This window comes from Scardinius erythrophthalmus, assembly GCF_964197995.2.
Source record: "Scardinius erythrophthalmus genome assembly, chromosome: 19".
Classification (NCBI taxonomy): Eukaryota; Metazoa; Chordata; class Actinopteri; order Cypriniformes; family Leuciscidae; genus Scardinius; species Scardinius erythrophthalmus.
Window position 1 is genome coordinate 26,197,799 of NC_138239.1, and position 20,148 is coordinate 26,217,946.

Here is a 20,148-nt window from a genome sequence, read left to right on the forward strand (position 1 = left end):
TGTGTCGCTTTCTTCTACGTGCGAGATGACGTCGATCACTACTTTACAGCATACACAACGCCTATCAAGTAAGGGTACTGTTGGCGGTGGAAACTCAAGCCGGATCAGGGTTTACCATCCCGAATCATACTGTACACTGTACCGCTCGGTGGAAAAGAGCCATAAGCTTAATAACAAAAAAGTGCCCTAATGTACAATCAGTATAATGGAAAAGAAGAATTGTTTCTAGCAGAGGTCAGAGAGGCAACACCTCAACCTAGTTAGCAAAGGATCATGGATTACAGAGTGACTGTTTTGTTTATCTCTTGGGGAAATGAGAGCACATCACATGACAATAAAAAATACCTTTAAGAAGTCATCACCAGAAAGCAATATGTAAAAATGCATTTCGTTTCAGGACAAGGATATTTTCAAAACCTTTCTCATAATTTGTGCACACAAGTTCAAGAAGCTTTTTCTATCTACTTGGCTATTGCATCTCCATCAGTGTCACCAGAATGGTCAATTCAGTTCAGTGCTTTTATGGCAGTTTTGTTTCTGTTAATATTTGCAATTAGGGGTGGACAACATACAAATATCACTGATCATTTTGATATATAACCTGCTTGAATTACAAATGCCGGATTTGTTCCTTAAAACAAATTGCTGGTCAAGATTAAGGCACCCGTATCCATGAGAAAGTGACCCTTCAAGTACAAAAAAGTCCTGCAAATAATACAAAATCATCCTTCAAATTTACCCAAATTTTTCCTCTGGCACCCAACTGACCCTGCTGGGTATCAGGACATTGACACTGTACAACAAACACACATTGAAGAGTCTCTGTGCGACTCATTGACCTATCACATGAGAATAAATATGATGTCCCAATGTCCCAATTCAACTTTAGAGTATCAGCACAAACACAAAATACATTATAAAAATCATTCCATAATAAAAGGTAAAAGGGTGACAAATCTCCATTGCTAAGACTTCCAGGGATACCAGTCCCTGCATTGAGAATTGTTTTTAAAATATCAAATACAATGTTCAAATACATAATGCTTGCCAGAGATTCCTCTGAACAACAACAGTTAATTTTCTCTGTAACTGTTTCAGTTATATACAGAATATTGTATCCATATAAAACTGCTAATTTGTCTTTAAGACAGTGACCAAATTACTGTACCATGCAGTCAACAAACCATGTAATCAATTACTCTCCTTGATTACATGTAGGTCTTTCAAAAGTTACCATGGCTAAAATATCCGGATACATTTTTAGTAGCAGGGCACAAAGAGGTGAGAAAAATCAGGAGTGTGTTGCTGCCATAGTAGCATGCTAAATAGGGAGGTAGGATAGTGGCATTTCATCTCAATCTCTTTATTAAAAGCTCCTCACTATCTAAAACAGTCTGCTGAGCAGTCTTCATGGCTTGGTATCCTGTTGCAGCCACAGCACACAGAGTAGTCAAATTTTGTTGTCCATCCTCTTCTCTACAGCACTGAGCAGCAATTTGGAGTACTGCTCTAGAAGGGCTAGCGTCCTGTCGTCACCCAGTGTTGCATTACTGTTAGCCAGCATGGGCACTGTGCAAGTGCTAGGCTGTCTCGAAGGAGTGCATGGTGGCAGGCAATTCAGCTCATCTCTCATTGCCTGAAATGCTTCGGCCAGCACATGTGTCATTTCCTGCTGCTCCTCACTGGAGTTGGTGGAGTTGCTTAGCTACAGAAGCGCACACATATGCAAAGTTAGAGTCAAGTCAGCCGCACAAAACATTTTAGGCAGACGTGTGGGCTGAAGTGCAGCCTACTCTACAATTACATGTGAATGCGACCTAATGATAACCTACCATTTTGTAGAGGTAGGAGGCTCTTTTAAAACTGCTCTGCAATTCATTGGCAACCAGCCTACAAGAATCCACACTGAGAGATGTGTCTGCAAAAGAGAAACCGAACTCTGTAAGTCATAGCGAGTCTTAAAATGAGCTTTGCAACAAAATTGAGCATACAAAAGAGTGAAACTGAGTAAGTATAAAGCACTGAAAATGACTTAGAGAAGTGGTACTCAGCACAAAGTGATTTACAGAAGTATGGCATGGATTAACATTATTTGATTTTCCTGGAACAACAACAACCCTGACCCTTACTAAAACTGGAGGGAAACAATTGATGATGATCTTAAGACAATTGTTTCAGGACTTTAAAGATCAGAGGTTAATGATTGGTTGGTAGGAATATTGTTCCAGGTCCAATCTTGCTCTAGGAGGGTCACTTTCAGTTTAACTCCAATCCCAACCTTAATTTCAAAGACCTTTAACGGGTTCTGGTATATTTAACTAGGGTTGTAGCTAAACACTAAAGGAAGGTAGACCTCCAGGAGAAGGATTGGACACCCTTGACCTAACTCAGGGATGTCCAATCCTGCTCCTGGAGGGCCACTTTCCAGAAGAATTTAGGTCTAGCCCTAATTAAATGCACCTGAAACGGCTAATCAAAGTCTTCAAGATCACTAGAATCTTCCAGGCAGGTTTAATAGAGCTTAACTCTGCAGAAAAGTACCCTAAAATCAGGACAATAATCAGTTGATAGGTATGTTGTTCCTTGCTATAAATATAAAATCTGAGGGCAATATTTAGTTGGTCGTAATGTTGTTCCAACAAAGCTTATTGCGTGCATGCATGTTAAGTGTGGTATGTTCAAAAACCTTTACACTATGAATTACAGTTGATGCTTTGAGGATCATCCATGTCTTTGGTTTAATGAAGAATGTTTTAGCAAGTAAAATACCCCCCGGTTTCACAGACAAGGCTTAAACCTAGTCCCAGACTAAAAGTAATGTTTGAGCTGTTTTAACTGAAAGCAACTTGAAATGACACATCTTAAAATGCACATAAGTAATGTTTTTTTTCTAAAGCATGTTTTTTCTAAAAGCTACTTAAATGTCCTAATTGAACCAAGGCCTAATCCTGGCTTAATCCAAGCCCTGTCTGTGAGACCGGGCCTTAATGTGTAAACTTGGCCCATAAACTGGTTGAGTACCACTGGTTTAGAGGGTGGATGTTACAGCAAGTGTTAGTAAGGGCATGCCTCACCCTGCAGGTGGTAATGATTAATGGATGGATAGGATGGAGAGGGTGAAGAGGAGATGAAAGAAGTGATGGAGGAGGTGGAGGATGAGCGAGGCCAGAGCCCTTTGGTAAACATGTGTTTAGACAGCCCAAGTCGTAGCAGAATGGAAGATGGAATGAGGGAAGACTGATGTCCCAGCAAACCTGAGTCTTGAGCTCCTGAGGAAGACTGTAGAAGACTTGTGCTGCACTGACTCATGGGAGAGCACTCAGCCTCAGGGATATCCTCTTCTTTTGGCTCTGTGTGTAAGTGAAGTTCAGCTTCCGTTAAGTTTGTGGTCTGGCTGGGAATAAGTACCATACTGAGCTCAATCTGGTCTGGGGTTTCAGATGGGCTCAAACCAACAGCTGTGACCGGCTGTACGATGCTGTTGGGCAAGTGAACTGCTCCAGGAAGTGAAGGAGGAGTTGTTGGGGTTCTACTCAAGGAATCCTTTTCCTTTTGTACAAGATTGGGGCTCTTGCTGCTTGGTGAGAGGGAAGATAATGAGAGTTTATCTGGAAGAGGATTGGGAATGTCTATATGGAGCAGGGGTCGAGAACTGCCGGTCAGTTTGACCTGGAGACCTTTAGAGGAAGAGCTTCCAGTTGGGCCAGCACTCAATGTGGGTATAACTGCTGCATGGGGCGTGTAGGGGCCTGGAAAAGGGGATGCCAAAGTATTAAAGGAAGACACATGGGTAACAGGAGTGGTGGGCTTGCTCTGGGAGGAGCTCCGAGGGTTTGAACATTCAGAACCTGAGCTCCTGCGTTGGTCTGAAGATCCTGTGTCTTCTCCTAGTTCCACCACATTCAAGTTGTCACCCATTGAAACAGAGCGGGAAATCTTGGCCATAGAGCTAGTGGTAGGACTCATATAGGAACGGGATTTGGACTTCGTAGGCGTAGTGATGTCCCTGGACAGGGTAGTGGTGGGGCTGGTGGGTGGGACGGTGGGAAGAGAACGCCGTGGTCTTTCAGAGGTCTGAGGCTGTGGGTGGACTTCCTTAGAAGGACGACTGGATATCTGGAAAATGTCAGCTGATCAGAAGAGGGAGGGAACAGTTGATTAATTTGAGAAAAGAAAAATCTCCAAATTATTCTTCATTTTAGCAGACACTTCTACTGAAACATTATAGCAGATAACTTTTACTACAAAGAAAATGCCCCTGGAACAACTTAAGGCTGGAAAACACTACACGACTTTAAGACTTTAACAGATTTTAAGACACTAGTCAGCATACACTTGCTGACTTTTTAAATAGTAACAGAGAAAAACTGAGCATCATACACTAAACCACTGAGGATTATTCAATACCCGGCTAGAAGACGCATGACAAATGAAAACAATGTGTGCTCTAAAATCGGCTCAAAATAATGCCCATCATACACTTTGAGATTTTCTGCAAAATCTGTCAACTGGGCAAAATCTGCAGAAGTGTTGACTCCACCAGGCTGCAAATAAGGGCACATATCTAAGCAAAAGTCTTGCAGTATTTTCCAGCTTTTAGGGTTACACACACTTCTCAAGGTCACAATGGTAGTATGAATATTAGTACTCATTTTTTGTGCTATATAATAATCTGTTCAAAAATACATTTAAAAACCTATTTCGGAAATAATTATTAAGACATGTGCACTTATAAGTTGTAAGGAAAATATCACTTAAGATATAACTTTTTTAGTTAATGGCTACACCATCAAGTAAACCGAAACTTTTCTTGAAACCAACCTAAATACAAAAAATGTATTTCTAAGACCTGGACATTTTCAAACTAGATTTTTCCTTCCTTTTAAAATATTTTTCTTTTTTTGTGCATACTCTTATGCTACTAACCCATGAATCACCCAACTAGGTTATCTTTAACCACTTTTTTTAGTGAGCATTATACAAAACAACGTTCAGTACATCTATACAGGGACTCCCTGGAGCAACTAATATAAAACAAAATCCTGTATTCTGTAGCGCAAGTTCATGGATGCTTTACCCTCTGAGGAGATGTTGTGGATAGATTGAGCTTTCCTCATGCCCGCAGAACTGTTGTAACTTGCGGCAGCTTTAGCAACGGGGCTGATCAGTCTGCGGGAGTCCATGACAGGTGTGCGTTTCTTTTGGATTAAACGCTGACCTGTTGTCCTCTCAGAGCCCTGGGATTCCTGCTGTTTGCCTGGACTCTTATTCTCCATGAGGGGCCGTACCTCTGAGATAAGGGGCCGCACCACTCCACTGGTGGTTTTACTGTCAGTGCTTTTGTTTATGGGGAATGAGAATGCAGTTCTAGTAAAAAAATAAAAATGGAAGAGCAAAGTCATGTTTTTCTTCTCAGAAGTCCAAATGTCATTTGAAATAGAAGTCAGAGTTGGAAGGGATTTGTTCACAGGTTGACTGTCTTACCTGCTAGATGAGTTCTGAGAAAGGAACTTTGATGACATGCTGTCAGAGATATTTGGACTTAGTCTGGTTGGACTTGCTGCCAAAAATAAATAAAAATAAAATAAAGTATGAGAGCTCATACTTACAATAAAGACAATTTTGTTAAGAAAATTGTGAACATGACTAACACCCTACCAGGTTTGTTGAGGTCCGACAGGTTTGCAAAATGCTTCTTTAGAAAGGCCTCCTGGTCTGGGGTCTGAGGTACAGGAGTCTGAACCTCATTCTTTCTCAAACTATCCTCCTCTTCCTCATCAAGATCTTCCATATCCAGTTCTGATGAGTTTCCATCTACACTCAGTGGCTCAGTCGGCTCAGAGTCTACAGCGAACACATAGAAATACACAATCCTTTATCTCATCAAGGACCCATTGCATCTATTGCTTTAACAAAATGAATGTCTTCTAGTTTAGTTTTCTCTACCTTCTCCAGGGTGCTCGGGGCTAGAGAGACGACTGCTGGAATAATCCATAGAGCAGGCACTGTCTGGACTCTGCTTCTCAGGACAAGAGTTCGCTTTAGCACATCTCACTACATGGGGCAACTTTTTCACCTGATACTCACTATGTGCAAACAAAGAGAAGGGAGCGGACAGACATTTGAGGATCATCTCAGCTGGGTGTTTTAGATCATCGTATTTGAACTGCACAATACAAGGAATAATCCAGCCAAACATGGACATTCCATCATCAGTTATTCACCCTCATGTTGTTTGAAAATGCATGACTTTCCTTCTTCTGTGGTACATTAAAAAAAAAAGATCTTTTGAGAAACGGGCACCAATGTTTTTGTTCCAAGCATTCTTAAAAATATCATCTTTTGTGTTCCGCAGGAGAAAGAAAGTCAGGTTTGGGACTACATAGTGGTGAGTAAATGACAGAATTTCCATTTTTGTGTGGATTAAACACTGACTCATAAAAATAAGTTGGTTTAAGAAGAAGTTTTTTTTTTTTTAACTGACCTGCCTGCCAGACTGATTTGATCTTCACATCCCTCAGGATACAGGACCTCTGTCTCTGGAGTTTGAGGAGACAGCTGAATGTAACGAGGACGTGTTTTTTCTTCTGGTCCATTCTCTTCAGGTACCTACAGAGAATATGCACAAGTCAAAATGGTACAGAACAGACAAACAGGTCTGCATTGAGAAGCACACAAATAAACATTTTATGGCATTGATTTCAGAGCTTTTTGATTCTCATTTAACTCATGTCTTTTGTGTTGTCACTACAACCTGTCGCAGAGACTACAGCATCATTCTAATGAGATTCTACTTTGGTGAATGCTGTTTTTTTTTATAAATTTGTCAATTTTATAAATTTCATGCAAAAAGTTAACTGTTTCTAAAAGTGGAACAGATTTATGCCCAAGTCTGGCTCTGTGAGACTATATTGGACATTATATCACATTAGATACAAAAATACAAGTGTATACGTATGTTTTGCTTATTTTCATATAAATCTATAGCTATTCTTTGAAGGATTCTGTATCTCACCCATGCAGCTATGGTCTGAAGACTGACGGTGCTGCCCAGTTCCTGGTTCCTAAGCGGTGGAGGTTCTTTATGAACATGGGTTTTGCTGGGGAAGAGAGGCAAGGCAAAAGACTCTAGCTGCCTCAGGTCCAGCATGGACTTCACCTTCAGATCCATACTGCCCATTCGCCTGGACCAGCGCCGCCTTGGCCGTGGACCTGAACCCTCAAGTTCACAACTGCTGGATTGCTGAGAAGAGAGAAGAGCTGTGTTAAAGAGCAGCATGTAGAAGAAATGAGAGAATCAAAGTTAAAATTATGTGAAATTGTCATAAGCCCTATTTGGATGGTAATTGTTTCTCATGGGGATGTAAGGTATTTTCAGCATTTACAGGGGCCAGTTGGTGATTTTATTGCTGTCCAAATCCAGAATGTCAGTGTTTTTCTCACACCACCCACATTCAAATCCCCGGTCGAATTACCTACTGTTTTTGACAAACAGCAAGGTCGTGTGGTAATTGAAATGCCGTCCAAATCCACATATCTGAGTTTACAAGAAGAGATCACTTCGAAATTCACCATTTAACTTTTAGACCACTGCGAAGCACCGTACAATAACTGTTGTGCTTAACTGTAATTTTTATGCATTTTAAAGACGTACATTTTTATTAATAAAATGCTGGAAAGTATTTACAAGAACAATATTTCATCACCGCTCTACCTCAGCGAGTGGGAGCTGTTAAGAACAAAAAGGAGACAGAGAAAGCAAAGCACGTAAACATTTGAAATGGGTCGTTATTGTGGCAGCAATATATGCAACACAATTTTTAAATATGTATTATATACAATTATAATATGCATTAACAATATAAACCAAGCAGCTTTATGTTTACCTCATGTTAATAAGAGGCTGCATTAACTTATTTCCTCTAATTTCCATATTTTTAAAATGACATCCATCAATTTGAGATTTCATACATATTTTAAACAGGACATTTAAATGATAAAATAATAAATAGGACATTCTTTTCCAATTATTAAATTAAATATCCATTTATTCTTTTTATTCCAAGCACATGACATTTTATTTAATCATGCGACAATCATGCAACTGACCACGTGAGCAGCGTGTTCTCAAGTTTGTAGGATCACAAAACTCGCTCCTTCACCGTGAATAAATCGCCATTCGAATGCACGAGTTTAATCACTGAAGTGCCATGCAAATGTATTTTTACAGACTTCCACATAAGAAACAATTACCATCCGAATAGGGCTTTAGATTTTCCTACCTTCTTCATATGGGAATTAAGAGTATTGCGACTTTCTTCAGATGATCCTTGTAACAGAAACAAACACGAATATTAGAAGCCCACAAAGCTCAAAATAAACATTTGGAAGAAGTCTCGCCCAATAAAATCACACAACGTGATCCTACCCAAACCAAAAGAGACGGATGTAAAATATAGAACTAGCCAAACCAGTTTATTAAGACTGCTGGATAATGTCAGATACATTACCTGTCTCTTCACCAGATGATAGGCGAGGAAACATCTCATCTTCATCCTCAATGCCCTCCTCTTCCTCTACGTCTTTGTCGCTGTCAGATGACATGGTGCCAATGACTGGGGCGCTGTGGATTTCTTTCCTTGTGCTGATACATACACACACAAAAAAAAACACATTATAAAAACTCAAAACGATGATGTGTAATTGCAAAAACAACTAATGAGTGTGATTTGTTTTATACCCAAGTGTGTGTTGTTTATTTGGTGGGGTCTTCTGAACAGGTTTGCTGTTCTCTTTCAGGTCTGAGAGCCGTTGTCTCATTTTGATGGTCAACTCAGGACAGAGCCGCCACACAAAGATGCAGCTGAACACACATTTAACATTGTAAGATGATATGTCAAATATGAAGTCAAAAATTGATTCTGAGAAACATGATTTCAGAACGCCTACCTGTCTCCTGACACAGATATCAGATGTTTACAGTCATTAGTAAACTTCATTCCTGTTACAATCTCTAAAAGAGGACAACAAACACAATGCTTAGACTTGATTTCAGTTTTAAAAACGCATTTGCATTTTTAAGGATCTTACCTGAGTGGCCAAACATGGTGGCCACACATTCTCCAGTGTAGAAGTCAAAGATGCCGATGTTTTTGTCTGAGCAGCTTGTGGCCACATAGAGACCAGAGGGATCCGTCTGAACCTAATAAACACCGACAGATGGATCAATAACTGTATGACTGAGAGCAAAAGCATTATCTGAACTAATATGAAGCCTAATCTCTTAATTCAGGGGTCTGCCTACCTTGATAAGGGTCCCGTCCTCCCCCTGGGATCCCTTGTAGACCTTCTTCTGTTTGCCATTGCAGATGTTAAAGATCCTGCAAATAAACGAGAACCAGAAACTTTCATGACTGTGACACTCGCCTGAGGGTTAGAGAGTGTGTAAAATGAAAAGGTATATTACATCAAGGAAAGCTACATAACCGTTCAAAAGTTTGGGGTCAGTGGGATTTTTATTTAGGAAATTAATACCTTTTTTTTAGGGCTCTTTGCCTTTAAGAAAGCATTAAATTGATCAAAAGTGACATTAAAAACATAACAAAATATTTCTATTTAAAAAAAAAATGCTGTTCTTTTGAACCTTCTATTCATCAAATAATCATATGAAGAAAAACATTTCTTGTACAGCAAATCAGCATATTGGAATTATTTCTGAAAGATCATATTATGCCAAAGACTGGAGAAATGATGCTGAAAATTCAGCTTTGATCACAGGAATAAATTAAATTATAAAATAAATTAACAGATTTTTTTTTTTAATTATATTTATTATGTACTGTTTTAAATGTATTTTTGATCAAATAAATGCAGACCCCAAACCTTTGAACACTAGTGTAAATAATGATTGGTTTAGTTGGGAAAGCCTTGGGAGATCTAAAAGTATATAATTTGGCCATTTAAATCTGGAACTTCCTTTTTTGGCCTGGCAAAAGTGCTGCAGAATTGTATTTTGCCCCGTTCTATTTCAGCCACCTGGAGGCGCTATGGCATCGTGCCTCCACCTGTCATTCCTTACAGCTGATCATACAAGGCACTGGCAGCTTTGGGAGGAGCAGAACCATTGAACCCCTCAGGCTTCACATGACTTACACGAGGAACAAAAAGAGTCTGTGCCCATTAGAGGCATTGAAAACCCAGAATGAGCTCCAGTACACAGGCATACAGCAGTGGCTATTGACTCTATTGATATATTTGTATAGGTCTGGCCTTCTTCTTTTAAGATCATTCATTGCCACTGCACCAAACAGCATAGAAAAGATGCTGCTTCCAGTGAGAATAAATTTAATGAAACAAAGGCACTAAATGGTCAGCTGTATTATACACGACATTCCTGACATTTTTCTTGCCCACAGTGCAGAATGAATTTGCGACCGTCGTTTGAATGAACAAAGGAAAACAGTTGCAAGTCATGCGCTGTGCTGGTTCCTTCCTAATGTTGCCCTTTTGTGTGGGACAGCAAAGTGAGACTTACAAAACACAATGAGGAAAAGAGTGCCAATGCTGGAGAATAAAGTGCAAAACTTGAAAATGATCAAGTCAGCAGTAAGGCAAATCTCACAAAAGTGCTTTGTTCTCAGCCATTCTTGGGTGTTTTTAGTATGTTTTGGGCTGATATCCCTGTAGGAGGACCCATGAGCTGCAACTGAGACGTTTTTTCTTTCAAAAGTGAAGTCCTCCTGGGTCTTCTGGTACGATCACACACTGATGAACCCAGACCTTGGAGTTCAGCTTGTATTTCTTAAGAAGTTTTCCTTGGCTCTCTGTCTACCATTCACACTATCCTTCTGTTCAATCGGAGGTCAATTTTCCTCTTGCGGCCGCATTCAGGAAGGTTGGCGACAGTCCCATGGACTTCACATTTCTTAATAATATTTGCAACTGTAGTCAGAGGAACATCAAGCTGTTTGGAGATGGTCTTAAACCCTTCACCTTTAACATGCTTGTCAATGATTTTCTTTCTGATCTCCTCACACAACTCTCTCCTTTGCTTTCTCTGGTCCATGTTCATTATGGTGCACACAATTTAAATAGGCTGAATGACTTATTACAAGATTAAAGACCATTGAAGATGAGTGATACTAATCAAGCAAAACAATTAGCTTGAATCGTCACTATAATACTATTATTTGTATTTCTTTTCTAGGGGTACCAACAAATAAATCTGTCCAGACCATTTTAGAATATCTCTGTAGAATAAACATTAATTCATATCTTTTCACACTTTTATGCAATACACTATGACATACCAAAGGCAGGCAGATATACATGAGACAATTTATTTGAATTTCTTCAGTTTTCAGGAGGAATGAAGCATTTTTTCAAAGAACTGTAAGGGTACCAACAAATTTATCCATGTCTGTATATCTGTTATGTCAAAGCATATATATATATATATATATATATATACACACACACACACACACACACACACACACACACACACACACACATATATACACACACATATATATACATATATATATATACATATATATATACATATACATATATATATATATATATATATATATATATATATATATATATATATATATATATATATATATATATATATATACACACATATATATACATACATATATACATATATATATATACACAACAAAAATAACAAAAAACAAAAGGTGTATTATTTTAATTGTCCATTTATACATATGATAAAATACTGTTTTATAGCAATAAGAATTTAATAAAATCCTCAGATACAAATTTTAATTACACTAAAATGCTCAATTATAATTTGCAAAAAAAAAAACATTCATTTTAGGCTGAAATATGACCTGGACATGTTTTTGTGACAGTCACCCAGTTAAACAATCACAGGATGAGACAATCAGATTGAGTCTAATGATTTTGGCTGGTCAGATGTCTCAGACAGTACAGACAGGCTGACTCAGTGTGTGTTTGTGTGAGTGTGTGTCTGCATGCGTATGCACATGGTAAATGGAACATGCTAAATGTGACAGGATTAACCAGTCGAGCCTCTAATTCCATCCTCCTGTGCAAACACCTGAGTGATAATCTGCTAACACTGTGAGCCTGGCCACAGATGACTGTAACGCCCGGTCCAGATACACATCACACCTGTCTATACAATCATACCTTCATAAATGAGTCAAAACACTGTAAAAATACAGGAATCAAAACACATTCATGTATATATAGATACAAAAACACATGGGCGCAGTGATACAAACACATCAGCAAAATAATAGCCTGAATTTCTTGGAAGACAGGCTTAACTAGCAGATGCACAAAAGAACAGGATACTACTACTACACAAATGATTGCCAAAAAAAATAAAAATTCAAGGACAGAAAAACAAGAAAACAAACAAACCTGATGCTGCGATCCTGACAGCCAACAACAGTATACTTCCTCGTGGGGTCGATGTCCATGTCATACAGAGTAGTCTTCCTCACTATGTGATGAGTACGCGTGAACTCTGTTCCCTCCTCTGTCTGTTTTGAGGCGTTTAATTATTAGTTCAGCAAGGAAAACTGATTCAAGCGCTACATATCAAAATTCAGTTGTGTATAATGTAAAAAAAACAGTAACACTTTAGAATACCTTTCCGTCTACACAGGAACATATGAGTGACGCAATATAAGCATTCTACTAACTATTATTAACGAACAACACATTCTGATTTACAAAAATTAGAAAGTAATAACACTCAATTTAATATATGGAGTTCACTATTAGCTAATTAGTAACTATGAACTACTATTTTATTTCATCTTCTCCGCCATTTTGATGTTTAAATCAGTTCTAACTTGGCAATATTTATTTAATTATGTCCATGTTTTCTAGATTAATTTCAGTAGATCTTAATTCTTATACATAATTCTTAATGTTCATTCAGAAACATACTGGGGCTCTTCAAAGCTGTTTTCTTGGTGTTCATATTAGACATCCGGATAAAGTGCTTGTTTGTGTTTCACACTTAATCACTGGCCGTTGGTATCTCATTTGCAGGAGGGTGTTAAGTGCTTGTGTGCCTATTTTAAATCAGGTGTTCTTTGAAAAATTGGCAGCAGTTTCTTTAGGCCTGAGGAATCTGACAGCTCTGACTCAGGATCCTGTTTCATCCTCAATGAACTGGAAAAGAACAAATCTTGAACAGAACGGAGCTGAATAACAACATTACTGTCTTCAGTAGAGCTACTAGTAGCTGAACTGAACTTGTTTCAGAATGAATTAACTTTACACAGTTATATCGGGCTGCACAATATATCGAAATTATCGAAATATCATAAATGTACAAAATTGTATGTTCAGTTCAATTCAATTGGGCGACCCCAATTCAGTTCTCTTCCGCAGCTTATATGGCCAAATGCACACAAAATTATGTTAAATTATTGCTTAAAGACATGGAATTCACGTAAATATTCGGTTATGTTTTAAGTGAACGTAAACAGTTGAGGAATAAAAAGTATGTGTAACAGTATTTTGGATCTGTGCATTAGCTCTTAAAGAGACAGCAGCCTAAGGCCTAAAAAAAAAATTTGTTTGGTTCCGGTTTCCGACCGACCCTGTCAATTTATGTGCGACCCAAATTTATTTTATGAGACTGGGGAAGAACGGTCTTTCACACATCGTTAATTAAATTACAGTTTCCTTTAAATGCTGTTTTACACTTAAGTAATCCGTTAAAAACCATTAAGTATTGCATCAAAACCCTTTAACTGTCAATTCCTAAAGTGAGCTATAACTTAAGGTTTGGAAATCGTAACATTAAGAGAAACACGGGGGGGGGGGAGTCAACAACATATCGCGGAACAGAGAGGGCACTGACAACATGCTGACAGACAGGACATAGTTAACATTACCAGCTTACTTTTAATATGAAACAAAGTCTCATTTGGTTATTTCACCTTTCAAATGTGGTCATTTTTTAAAGAAATGTAAACAATAAATACCGTTTTGTGGCTCTTGAATGTGTCGAACAGATCGCTGTAAGTTAGATCATCAGTTAAAACTAACTGATCGTCTCTTGCTTCTAGTTAATTTATAGCATCAAAATCAAATAAACCACATAAATGAACATAACAAAGAATGTTGTTTGACTACAAAAAGATGTCTGTACACTCCGTTTTTCAAGTTCAAATCCTCCATGTTAATCTACTATGAGATCGCCTGTCAAACTCCCGCGAAGGCTTTTTGTGTGTGTGTGTGCGTTTTGCGTGTCTATGGCAACAACAGACTTTAAACGGGAATACAGAATCACTGTCGTAAAAGTTTGATTCGCCCGCGTAAATTAGTAATATCAAATACAGTAGCGTAACTTTAGCCTAGTCCATATCAACATATTATTCTTTCTTTTGCAATGATGGACATGTGTAACGTGATAATTATTTGCCCATGCAACACTAGCATGTCAACCAAAATTGTAAAATTGGGTTTAAAAACATTTGAAACCGTGCTTCAAGAAGTCAAAAAATGCTCTTGTAGATTCGTATCAGCTGCCGGCAAAGTCGACAGAGCTGAGAAATGGACAGACCTAGCAAGCGATGTGGTGTCGACACCAACTCACCAGCTTGGTTCGGTTGTCAGTGGTGTGACGTCCTTATTTCAGTTCAGGTATTTAGTGAGCAGAGTCAATGGCTGCCATAAGTTTCCTTAAGTTCAACGGTTTGAATTGTTACATTTTATTTTGAAGATTTTCTGAGAAGATTTGTATTGAGGTTAATACTATTAAAGATATTAGATGAAACATTGCTTGAGATGTCTGGTTTTTAGTAGAAAAAAGTACCGGTACACTCATTTAAAATCAGCGCGCGTGTGTGTGTGTGTGTAAAACTGCCACTGGAGGAAAATAAATAAATAAATAATAAAAAAAAAAAATCCCTACCGACCCATGACCTCAACTGACAACCAACCGGAACCAAACTTTTTTTTTTTTTTAGGCCTAATAAACCTGCTGCTGTCTTTGTTTTTAATGTGAATCAATCAACAGAAAATCACTCTGCTTTTGACTGAATAACTTTTATAGATTTCATAAGAATCAGTGTTTATTTGATTCATACAGTAAAGGCTAAGCAGTTTTATTTTTACATTTTATTATTCAATTTATGTTTTGTACATTATCGTATCGCATATCACACTTTACTTCAATTTCATGCAGCCCTTAATGCCACTATTGTTTTTCTATCGCTGCTTTACAACAGAATTTGAATTTGTCTCATATTTGATGAAGTTTACATCATTGATTCTGTTACCTTCCTGTTAATAACGTGAAGCTGCTTTGAAACAACTTCTATTGTATAAAGCATGGCGCTATAAAAATAAAGGTGACCTGTCTTGACTTCTGACCAATGAGGAAAATGCTACTTTTTAACATTAGAGAAGGCCAATAAAAATAGCAGAATTATGGCAAAGATTAGAATAAAAATCTAAATATGACCAACTGAGTTTGAATCTCACCTTCTGTGCCGTGCGGAAGTAGATGCTCTTATCCGCACCACAACTGATCATTCTGACTTTCCCTTCATTAGCTGAAAAACAAGCAAAGATGTCACACATGAACACTTCCAGCATTAGTTGTTAAATAAATCTCGGCTAGGCTATCAAGATCTCACCAGCGAATCGGACAGCAGTGATAGAGGAAGAGTGTTCATCCAGTGTTTGCAGGAGGCCGTATTCCCGATCCGCATCCAGAACATGGATCAGTCTGTCTCTGCTGGCGGTGGCCAACAGTTTCAGCCCTAAAGACACACACATAATACAGAGAGCAAAAGATATGTTAAAAAATGGAGTAATTAGGCTGAATATTCAGATTTGCCATCACAAAAATAAACTACATTTTAAAATATACTAAAATAGTAAACAGTTATTTTAAATAGCAATAATACTTCACATCAAATATTTTTGACGCAGCCTTAAGGCCCGTTCACACCAAGGACGATAACTATAAAGATAACGATAAAGATATAATTTAAAAAATCGTTCTCCATATTAAAGAATAACAGAGTTCACACCACAACTATAACGATAAAGATATGAGGAACGATATCGTTGGGATCACTTTCAGAATGATTTTTTTTTCAGCTGTCAAACGATAAAACACTGACAGTCAATCAGAATCCATTCTAATTTAAAGGTCTCGCGCATTTAAAATGGGGCGCGATAAACGATAAAACGATGGGGAACGATAAAAAGACCGTTATCGTTCGTTGGTGTGGACGCATATATAGTTATCTTTGTCGTTATCTTTATAGTTATCGTGCTTGGTGTGAACGGGCCTTTAAGGTCCTTGCACACTGAGTCTGAAATTTTCGCATGCGTTTTTTCGTATTCGTGAATATTCGTGATTCGGGTGGCTCCTAAAATGTCAAAACACCATTCAAAATGCTTGCTACGGATGCGAAAAACGCAGAAAATCGAACCTGATTCGATTTTTTTTTTGACGGACGAAAGTTTCGGAGGCAGTGTGCAGGCGTGATTGACATAACTTGAGGTCGTATTTTTTTTTAAAAGTGCGAAAATTTCGGATGCGAATTTCGGACTCAGTGTGCAAGGGCCTTTAGTGAGCATAATATACTTTTTTCAAAAACATTTAGTCGTGTACATGAATATGGTGTTCATTTAATACCATACGCCACGGCATTATCTTCTGATACTATCACCGGTATTCCCATTTCTGTAAGGATAAACCATCAGAATTGCAATTAAATAGTGTTAAAAAGTTCAATATCCGGTGAGCCGTGACGAGAGCGGCTCTTGTGCTGCGCTCCTGGGTTTCTTCTCACACGTATCACACCACAAGCTGATTCACTAACACAGTGTGTTCATGTGTGACTTCACACGCCGAAGAAAAGAATGCAAATGCCTCGTTAAGTGTGAGAACAGAACATGATATGTTTCTGCAACGCTAAGCAGAACAAAAGAGACAGATCATGTCAAAATAAGCGTTCATCTCTATCAAGAGATTCCCTTTTTGAAAGCCCTTAATATTTTAACGGCTTCAGAGCAGAAACTCAAATGATAATGTGATGTTTTTCAAAGCAAAAGCTGATCAAAATGCAACTTGTGAGGATTCCAGATACTAACAGACTATTAGATAGAACGATCTCATTTGCTTACCGCTGCAATTGTTTTTTTGAAGTGAAATAACAGTGCTAAACGTTTAGTGCATTTGAACTATATAAGATTTCAAGTATCGAGTGATATTTGGGACCACACAGAATCCACATAAAAGAAAGAACACTTGCAAACACACAAAAAAGTCTGCACATGCACATTCTTCTATTTACTGTTTCTTATCACAATCGCATGTGTGGGATTTTTGATAGAAGTTACAATAAAAGGTGCAATCCAAGCATGTTTTGCTTTGTCTCTGTCACTTAAACTACAACATATATTGAAAATGACAAGTACAGTACACTCTGGTCACTTCAAAATACCCTTTTTATATCTATTCCACACAATTCAGTGCAGAAAATACTGTGCAGATTATGTGGAGCCATTTTTGGCTTGTTATAGTGGGTGGGATCAATGGACCATTAAACTGAAAGAACCCTACCAGGAGAAGAAGGAAAGCAAAACAGCGAGATTGTGTACCTCTATGTGTGTTCTAGCAGATGTTCTGTTTCTCATCGAGCTGTACTTAGTGTCTGGCCTTGAGCCTGATATAAACCACCAGCTAAGGCAACACAGCACAACTTCACACTTTACAGGGCATGATAATGACTCTCTAAACCTGCTGTAAACCCCCGGCCCTCAAATAGAGCCTCAAGAGCTTTAGAGAACCTGAGAGAATTTCACTACTCTAGTTAGTGATGGTTAGAGGCAAGATTTTCAACATAACAGACAAGAATAAAGGCCCGTTCACACCAAGCACGATAACTATAAAGATAACGACAAAGATAACTATATATGCGTCCACACCAACGAACGATAACGGTCTTTTTATTCTAAGCACGCGCTCGCGCGCCCCATTTTAAATGCGCGAGACCTTTAAATTAGAATGGATTCTGATTTACTGTCAGTGTTTTATCGTTTGACAGCTGAAAAAAAATCGTTCTGAAAGTGATCCCAACGATATCGTTCCTCATATCTTTATCTTTATAGTTGTGGTGTGAACTCTGTTATTCTTTAATATGGAGAACGATTTTTAGAATTATATCTTTATCGTTATCTTTATAGTTATCGTCCTTGGTGTGAACGGGCCTTAAGGGTGTAGAATTTCCCACTGACTTGCATTAAAGGAGGGCCAAAGCATTGTTGCTATTGTTAACTAAAACTATTATTTATTGAAATATGGCTAAAAATGAAATAACTGAAGAAAAAAGTTTTAAGCAAAGTACTTAAACTGAAATGTTTATTTTTATTTATTTATAAAAAAGCAATTAAAAACTAAAAGCACAACAAAATTACTCAAATTAAAATGAAAACTGAAAATATAAAAATAAAAGCTAAATATTACATTAATAATACTATTATAAATACATGAACACAATGGTAATACCATGGTATTCTATATCACTATACCATGGACAGTTTTTTGTAAGTGCCGACAGTTTCCAAAGTATATTATCTTGCTGTTTTGGATCAACTGTTGTTTAGTCAACTATTACAGGAATGTCAGTTTCCTCTAACCTTGTCACGTCAGCATCTGCTCTCTTTAATGGACACCTGCCTTTATTTCCTTTAATTTTTCTGAAAAGGGTCATTTAAAAGCTCTATCAAGAGCATCTGTGGCATGCTGTCGATTACCACAGAAAATAGTAGCATTGATAGTTGTTTTTTTGTTGTTCATACGAAGTGAAGCATGAGATATTATTTTCTCTGGAAAACGACAGCATGCCACAGATGCTTAAAGACTGACAGAGCTTAAAGCTTATTTCTGCGCCACTAGGAATCAACCCAACAAATGACTTGCTTTTTGTTGTCACTGCTCATTTAAACTGGGATAAGAGAAAGAATATTAACTTGAAAACATGACTTCAAGTTGAAGATGAAACAGATTACAGTTCGAGCTGTGAAGTTTAAACTGTAAGCGCTGCTGTTGGTATACGTGTGAAGTGGTGACTCCAAGGTTACGAAGCATCTGCTGAGCATCTGAGCTGGATCAGCACTTCCTCTTGACTGGGGCATTAAGCGGCACCTCAGTGCAGGATTTAATCAGCTACAGATCTATAAAGAAAACACCCGTTCTCAGCGCTCACCGGTCTCAGGTTTGGAGTACTCCAGACACAGGATCTCAGAGTCATGGGCCTGAACATCCATAATTTCCTCCATGCTCTCCAAATCATGGATTCTGGAAAACAACAGTAGTTCAGTGAGGGTGTGATTGGCAAAAACATTTTCTGAAGAAAAGTATAATGCAAATACTTTTATACCGCATTATATATAGGCTAGCCTTCAAAGAAAGGGTAACTTTTTTCCCACGTGCATGGGCACAAACACACATCGACCTTTCCATTAAAACCTCAGAGGATCAATCAACTAAAATCAATTAGTGTAGAAGTGTTAAGCAGACATGTGAAAAACAGACCTCAGTGTTCCATTGCGGTCCCCTGATGCCAAGTGCAGCCCGTCTGGGCTCACACACATGGTCCTAATGCCCGTCCGGTTCTCTGAGGTCTGAGGGTCGACCTTCTCAGAGTTACTGGAGGTGGTGCAGTCCGTGTCCAGCAGGGTGGAGGTGTTGTTGTCCATATAAATGATCTTCTGGAGGTCCTTTAGTGGCGAAAGAAATGATCATCTGTGATTTCATTTCATTTATACAGATACAGAAACTTAAGTCACTTAAAATGCATGAATATTGATTGTTATACTAGATAATAAAGTATCACAGCAAGTTTAGTTTCTCAGGACTAAATTAACTATTCTGTGCTGTTTTTGCAATTATTTTAACCAACTTCCACCATTAGATAGTTTCCAAATATGCCATTTTAATTTTGAACAGTATTAAATAGTTTTGCTTTGAAAAGTGTACTTGTTTTAACTTTCTTTTATAACGAATGCTATTTGAAATGATATTTTGGGTCCCACTTTAGTTTGGGGAACACTTTTGACTTTTGCCTCAATAAACTCCTAATTACTGCTTATTAATAGTTA

At 38.1% G+C, this 20,148-nt stretch overlaps 1 protein-coding gene across 1 annotated transcript in view; it reads right to left on the minus strand.

Annotated features, from left to right (window-relative positions):
• Positions 1-329: 329 nt before the first annotated feature.
• mapkbp1 (mitogen-activated protein kinase binding protein 1) overlaps positions 330-20,148 on the minus strand; it is a 59,929-nt gene continuing 40,110 nt past the window's right edge. Inside the window, exons 11-30 of the mRNA XM_081347181.1 lie at positions 19,583-19,767; positions 19,254-19,345; positions 15,666-15,791; positions 15,511-15,581; positions 12,424-12,545; positions 9,305-9,380; positions 9,091-9,202; positions 8,950-9,013; positions 8,741-8,863; positions 8,511-8,644; positions 8,283-8,329; positions 7,016-7,243; positions 6,485-6,609; positions 5,947-6,086; positions 5,659-5,844; positions 5,485-5,560; positions 5,078-5,367; positions 3,255-4,130; positions 1,833-1,918; positions 330-1,705 (exon numbers count right to left, since the gene is read on the minus strand). Of these exons, the coding sequence (XP_081203307.1) occupies positions 1,451-1,705; positions 1,833-1,918; positions 3,255-4,130; positions 5,078-5,367; positions 5,485-5,560; positions 5,659-5,844; positions 5,947-6,086; positions 6,485-6,609; positions 7,016-7,243; positions 8,283-8,329; positions 8,511-8,644; positions 8,741-8,863; positions 8,950-9,013; positions 9,091-9,202; positions 9,305-9,380; positions 12,424-12,545; positions 15,511-15,581; positions 15,666-15,791; positions 19,254-19,345; positions 19,583-19,767 (3,414 nt within the window). The 3' untranslated portion in view covers positions 330-1,450. The remainder of the gene's footprint in view (positions 1,706-1,832; positions 1,919-3,254; positions 4,131-5,077; positions 5,368-5,484; positions 5,561-5,658; positions 5,845-5,946; positions 6,087-6,484; positions 6,610-7,015; positions 7,244-8,282; positions 8,330-8,510; positions 8,645-8,740; positions 8,864-8,949; positions 9,014-9,090; positions 9,203-9,304; positions 9,381-12,423; positions 12,546-15,510; positions 15,582-15,665; positions 15,792-19,253; positions 19,346-19,582; positions 19,768-20,148) is intronic.